Genomic DNA, 7,335 nt, shown 5'->3' on the forward strand with positions numbered 1-7,335 from the left:
GATGGATCAGCGCGGTCGGTGCGCACCAGGAGAGACTCCAAGGCGCGCAGCAGCAAGGCTGATGAATGCTGTACGGAGATAGCGTTGGAAGGTTTGATTACACGTTAAAACTGACGTGAGGTGTAAACAGAAAGCTGTGGATTTAGCGAGAGGTAAAGATACAAGAAAGCAAACAGTGTCTACAGGAGCGCTCATGGAGACGCACCACAAGTCTTGCTCTTAAAACTGTGTCATGAAGCAGTAGCAGAGGGGCACAGACCTCTAATAGAAAAAGTTTACCTAAAGGAGAGAAAGGAAAAAAAAAACAGAAATCATGAACTTTTCAGATCCCGTTTGGCTCTTGGATGAGACTTGGAACCTCAGCAAACCAGAGAAAGGGGACAAAGAGAAACTTTTATTCGGGATCGGCATGGATAATTTCATCACGCTGGTGATTTTCGGGCTCATCTTTACGCTCGGCGTGCTGGGCAATTCCATGGTGATCACCGTGCTGGCTCGGAGCAAACCAGGGAAACCACGGAGCATCACCAACATATTCATCCTCAACCTGAGTATAGCAGACCTCTCCTACCTGCTTTTCTGCATCCCTTTCCAGTCCACTATCTACATGATGCCGACGTGGGTCCTGGGCGCATTCATTTGCAAATTCATCCACTATTTCTTCACTGTGTCCATGCTGGTGAGCATCTTCACTCTGTCTGCTATGTCCGTGGACCGGTACATTGCCATCGTGCATTCCAGAAAGTCCTCCTCTATCCGGATCGCCAAGCATGCTTTGATCGGAGTGGTGGTGATCTGGATACTCTCCCTGGCCATGGCTGCGCCTATCATGTATTACCAGAACATCTTTCACAGGGGAGAGAATTACACCTTTTGCTGGGAATCGTGGCCAGATCGAAACCAGAAGAAAATCTATGTCGTGTGCATGTTTGTTTTTGGTTATGTTTTGCCCCTGCTGCTGATTACCTTCTGTTATGCAAAGGTAAGAAAATCTCTTCACATGGGTCACGGGTCATTGAATAGTTATGAACATTGTTTAACCATCCAAAATCTCTATTTCCTTGCTTACAGGTTTTAAATCACTTGCACAAAAAACTCAGAAATATGTCCAAAAAGTCAGAGGCATCAAAGAAAAAGGTAAGCTGTCTTCTTGAGGGGAGGGAGTGGGATATATATCATGAATCACAGCCATGTGTCTGGATGTAATTAGTAACTTAATACTGAATAAATACTGGATAAAAGACAGGCATGATGAAGTGATTTGTTATCTGTTGAATTGCAAAATTACAGGACTTATCTCCTAAAATGTTGAAGAAATATGACTGTACATGCCATAAGCTTCAGTTCATATTCTATAAATAATGTTCAAATCACTAAAAACACTCATTGTGTAATACATTTTCCATTACAAGTGACCTTCTGAACCTTGAAATGAGTATTACACCATTATCTGCCATGATGATGGTGATGATTTTGCCAACCTTTACCTAATAAGGACAATAAGAAAAGGTTACTTGACCCCTCCCCACCCACTCTATCTATCTGGATCAGTGCATTTCAAGCAGCTCGCTGAGCTGCAGCCTTTTCTTCTGTTGACATATGGTTTTATTCAAAGCCAAGGTCAGTGTGCTTGGCCTTTCAGAAGATATATATCACAGCCATATGGACCCACAGTCCTGCACATTAGTCAGTGAGAGACAAGCTTGTCTATACCTCATGTTGTACCAAATTCAACAGGCAGTGAGGGGAAACCACCGTCTCCTCTTAAGACCTAAAATGATGAATATTAATGTTAGAATTCTTAACTGTTAAGTAGCACACTTTAAACTGCCATCTCGCCTCCATTATTCTTGCCGGAGGTCATTCAGCAGTTATCTTCTGTCGCCGGCGAGATTGACAATATCTGTGTGTTAATTCCTCTTCACGGCTGGTCAGTTGAGCAGACTGATCAGATAATGACTTTATTCTACAAAGGTCTGCTGGGATTTGACGATCTGATGGGAATGTGATTTGGTGTGTAGCTACATGCATGTTTTATTGCACAGGGCTTAAAACAACTGCAGAAGGTATTTTCTGGTGATTTACTGTCTTCACTGAGTGCTGCTGGAGAATGCACAGAGGTAATGTCACGCTGACAGCTTTGTGATAAATGGTCGGGAAACAGCGCATTTAAGTCAGCTTGTGATACATAAATAACCATGGTAGGGTAGCTACTGTTAAACTATAAATGTCAAAACAGACTGTTTGTGTACATATAAAGCAATAAAATATAAACCATGTGAGGACAGCATCAGCACCTTCATCTATGATAAACTGATGTATGGCTGCTGAATATTGTTCATTTTACATTGAAAGCTGTTTTTTTTATGGATACAAAAATATTCATGAAAAGTGCCTTGATATAACTTCTGTTTTAATAATTTGATGTTCTATAAATAATTTTGAATTCAATAGGGAGTATGATTCAAGTGTCAGAATTTGTGTTTCCTTGGCAGCGTGTGTCTTTTCTGTCCAGTGTGTCGAGGGAAATGTTTAATGATAAGAAAATAAGTGCTTGTGCCGTCCACATGATGCATCGATTCGGATTTGTCAAATTCAGCATCTTGGCTATTTTTTCCATGTGAATATGTTGATTATATGAGCATCATACTAGCAAGAAACATGCTGATGACATGATGAACATGATCTTTTGTATGTCATAGACAGGTCTGTTTTAAAGGTCCTGTTTGTAGACTTTGTGGCATCTGTTGGTGATGCTGTAGATTGCAACCAAACAATCTGAGCACCTTGCCTCACTCCCTTTAAGCGTGTTGGAGAAACTGTGGTGACCATGAAACACATGAAAGGCTCTAATTAGAGTCAGTTTGTTTGTTCTGGACTACTGTAGATACTATAGATATTATATTCCATTTTAATAAATCACTCTAAATCTTACACAATGGAACACCTCATGTATCTGTTTCAGATGTTTCAAAAGCCCTATGTTCTTTCTGTGGACGGAATCCTTTCATTTGTTAACACGGTTTTTATTGTATTGTAAGGCAAACTCAATGTACAAAGATTGGGCTGGCAGCAGCAGCAGTACTGTGTATGTGGACAGCACAGACGTGCAAGCTGCAGCAGTTCAGCAGAGTAGCCCCTACACACAGATAGGCAGTGAGGACCCAGCCTCATAAATGAATTATCCCCCGAAGCAGGTATCACTTCCTTCCATGGTGTGAAATCAAGATGAGGGTGCTGCCATGCAAAACCCGTTTTCACAAGGAAACACATTTTGACACCTGTCCTGATGCTATAAAATGCTGTTTCTGTTGGGTGTCCTGTGTTAAATCAAGCATACCATACCATAGGTGTGACTGTCTAGTCCTCTATTTAAAGGAATAGTCCAACATTTTAGGCACTATATGTTTTTATGAGCTGTTTCTGCTGATTGTTAGACAAAAGGATCAACATGCAACCATGTCTGTATTACAGATATGAAGCTACAGCCAGCAGCAGGTTAGTTTAGCTTAGCAACAAGACCGGATCAGATTCACATGTTTGAAGAGCAGATCTACACGTTGAAGTGTCCTTGATGAGGCACAGCAAAAAACAGCACAGCACCTCTAAAGCTTGTAATACTGGAAGTCACATAAAAGCTTAAATCTAAACACATCAAGCTGTGGTCTGACAGATGATTATGCAAGGGACTATTTCTTGGGCAGGAGCAGTGACTTCCTGAGGTCTCTGCTGGTTGCCTGATGATCCTATGTTAATGACTTGAGGAAGTCACTGTCTTACTTAAGTTTTCATACAGATACAAAGCAGCTATAACATGTGAATTAGTTAACTTTAAGGTGCTTTCAGGAGACGAGCGGTTGTTGGGATATACACCGAGTATAATCTCTTCACATGGCTAATTGTCTATTAACTGACATGTCATACAAGGGCTGCAAGGGCTGCTTTTCTCAAATAATGAAAATCAAATGAGACAAATAAAGAAACTGCCATGAGCCACGCACAGCGCCTTCGTTAAAAGCGGGGTAAATTTGTTCAAATAAGCGTTTAATCAATAGTTTGTGTGGTCCAGTCGGGTCTCTGCAGCTCATCACCAGGCCTGTGAAACATAATCTCAGTGGCAGCTGGAAAGAGCGAGGTCACTCCCACTGCTGTTGTGAAATACATCTAGACAAACTTTTTTATCAGCCTCAGGCACCAACAGTAGTACTGGGAAGACAGCTTGCAAAAGTCAAATGGCACAGTCTAAAAGGCCCCACACATGGAAAAAGAGTAAACCTTAATCTCTCCAGAAGTCCTTTGTACAAAGATGTGACAAACCTGTTTTACATAAATCTCTTTCCCTCTGTGGCTTTATGTCGAGTTCAGATAAAGAAAAAATGAAATATTGTAGCTTTTGTGGGGTCTGTGGCTTCGAGTTTATGTTCTTGGGAATACCAGAATGTTGGAATTCATTTTACTTGGCAAACAATAATGTTTTTAATGGATTCTGGTGATGAACCATAGGTTAAAAAAGCCCATAATTAGTACTGCAGAGTTTTCTCTCAATATGAGGCACCCAGACGGAGCACACAGATGGTTATAGATAATTACGAAAATTGATATTTGGCCAAGTCATCTTGAAATTGTTTAACAGCATCTTTAAACTGAGACGAGGACAGCTAATGGACTGAACTGAGCGTTACTATGCTAACTGAATAAATTTACAGTGTCACTTTCCATCACATAATCATGTCTCAGTGGCTTTAATAGTAATTCAAAGTAACATTAAAGGAATGATTCAAATCAACTGTTAAAAGCTGCAATTTATGCAACAATATTGCTTCAATCCACTGGAGTCTGATCAAATAATAAAATCTCCCCTTGAAGTAAGACCAACATCATGTTGCTGTTAGGTCAATGGTATGTAATGTTTGTGTTGGAGAGGCTAATGTAGAAAAACAGTCACCTTTGTAGCTCAAATGGTAGAATGTGCGCCTCATGAAGGACTAAGTCCTTGCTGCAATAACCCAGGTTGTGGCCTGTGGTCCTTTGCTGCATGTCCTCCCCTATCTCTCTATTCCTGTTTTCTGGTCTATCCTCAGCTGTCAAATAAAGGAAAATGATCATAAAGAACGGTCAGAAAGGTCTAAAAATATGAAAAAACTGTCTAAATATCACAAAAAAAGTCCACTGAAACTTCGTAGAGACGAAAAACAGCAAAAGATGAAAACATCACATATGTGTAGACCGATGAGGAGACTGTAAAGTTCATCAAGTTATGAAACATGAACCAAACAGAAATGTCATATTTCCGTCACCTTTCCTGGTTGAACTGATACACTTGTACTGTTAAATACATCATCTTGTTACACCCTCTTTTTCATCCTCTTTTAAATGGCACTTGGCTGGAGCATTAGTTCCACCATCTGCTATCTCAATGCGCCCAGCACCTAATATTGGCATCTCAGTAGTGCATTGGCTCACAGACCTCAGTACAAAGCACATGCAACTTCAAGAAATTGTCACTGTTGTGACTGATGGATTTCTCTCTTCATGATATAATTAAAACACTGTTGAAAGACCTCCCTTTGATTCTGACATGCTGATTTCAGAACCTTTTGATAATCACATTTTATGTGCCAGAAATATTTTATGCAACATTTTTTGGCCCTTTTATTTCTTGAAATGACAAATGAGCATCCCTTAAAAACTCAGAGATGACACTTGACAGCTTTTAATCTATTATTTAACACATTGCAGTGCCCAGCTAACAGCTTTTGACAAAACAGGGTTACAAGTAGCAACAGATTGGCTGGAGAATTGTATTAGTTCTTTCACCCTGTGGTGATCCAGCTGTTTAGATTGGCCTGATGGCTCTCAGGGGGTGAGGTAAATATGGATGTGTTATGGAGGCTATCCAAACAAAGCATGGTTAACATTCTGCTCCACTAAAACTGTGGGAACCTCTCCCTGGCTCCTGTATCTGTGTGTGTGTGTGTGTGTGTGTGTGTGTTTGTGAGTTTGTGCTTATATATATTACAGTAGAGCTGATATCTCAGGCCAATATTGACCTTTCATTTCAGTTGGATGTGGTCCAGACTGTGACGCTTATCTCCTGTATGATCGATAAGGTGCAGTTTCATTAAAGTTCTTTTGTGAAACTGATCAATACTGAACTCGACCGTGAGAATTAGAATTTGACAAAGACTTTCATTAGACTACTTAAACATTTGCACAGACATCATGATTGTAATATCAGCAGAGAGTTTTAGGCTATAACTGTACCCACTGTGCCATCTGGGATTGGCTCCCAACTGTTCATTAGTGCTGATCATGGCTGAAAAGTTTCAGATTTCAGCTGTTGTAAACTGCTTATGCCTCTTTTTGGTCGATTGGGAGCAGCGTAACAAGCTGTACATGTTGATCGCCTTACAAAGTTGTTATCTATCAACACATCCAACCGCATTCATTTGGTTTTGTGTTTCTGGCCATCTGGTGAATGTGAATCAAACATTCACTCTGTTTTGGTCTTCATCAACTCCTGTGGGAAATATCTGGCTCTTTAGATGCTCTACTATATCCACCAGCTAGCGAGTGGCTAACTTCGTCTGACATTTGGTGATAAGCAGGTAGAGGGTTTATCAGAGTGTATTCACTGAGAACATCTGCCTGCTGCTGAGACAAAGGAGAAGTGAGGCTGAACCAAAGTGGAGCCGAAGGCTGTAGGACTAAAACTTTTAGCAAAAACACACTCACTAAAACTCTTTGTAGAGATGAGGCTAACTCGGGCTGGGTGATGATTTTATTTTTTGGGAGACCATTACATTTGATCAATTGTTAATATAAATAATATTAGTGCAGCTTTAAGAATACAAGATTACAAAGCAGCTAATATTCCTTCACCAAATGAAGCGAAAACACTTGAGGGTTTGAGACTCTGTTTTACAGGCTGACAAAGGGTTCAAAAAACTCTTCAACCCTTTGTCGAGCTTGTAGGGATGTAACGATACATCGTGACACGATTAAAATCGGTACAAATGCGTGACGACTCGCATCTGTTGACAGAAAAAATGAATCGCGATTCTTGGCGAATGCGAGAGAAGTGGGATATGTTGTTTTTCGTCTTTTTTTAATTAGAAATAGGTTACGTTGTGGCTGCAGCTTCCACTGCCGCGTCTGCCTTTCTGTGTCACACACACACACACACACACACACACACATGCGCAGTAGTGGTAATCGGCGTCAGGCCTGACTGTACTGTAAATGATACCATAACACAGATCCTCCAGGAATTCACGATGTTGCAATTTGCAACTTCAACGCAACTTCAGTGAATCCCCGTGAATTCAGGGGTGT

The 7,335-nt window shown here is 40.7% G+C and overlaps 1 protein-coding gene across 2 annotated transcripts in view; it reads left to right on the forward strand.

The window, feature by feature from the left end:
- Positions 1-7,335, forward strand: part of LOC104918409 (galanin receptor type 1) — an 18,197-nt gene continuing 10,862 nt past the window's right edge. For both annotated transcript variants that reach the window (XM_010730155.3, XM_027286190.1), the window contains exons 1-2: positions 1-982; positions 1,072-1,137. In XM_010730155.3, the coding sequence (XP_010728457.1) occupies positions 314-982; positions 1,072-1,137 (735 nt within the window). In that variant the 5' untranslated portion in view covers positions 1-313. The remainder of the gene's footprint in view (positions 983-1,071; positions 1,138-7,335) is intronic.

This window comes from Larimichthys crocea, chromosome XIII (assembly GCF_000972845.2).
Source record: "Larimichthys crocea isolate SSNF chromosome XIII, L_crocea_2.0, whole genome shotgun sequence".
Classification (NCBI taxonomy): domain Eukaryota; kingdom Metazoa; phylum Chordata; class Actinopteri; family Sciaenidae; genus Larimichthys; species Larimichthys crocea.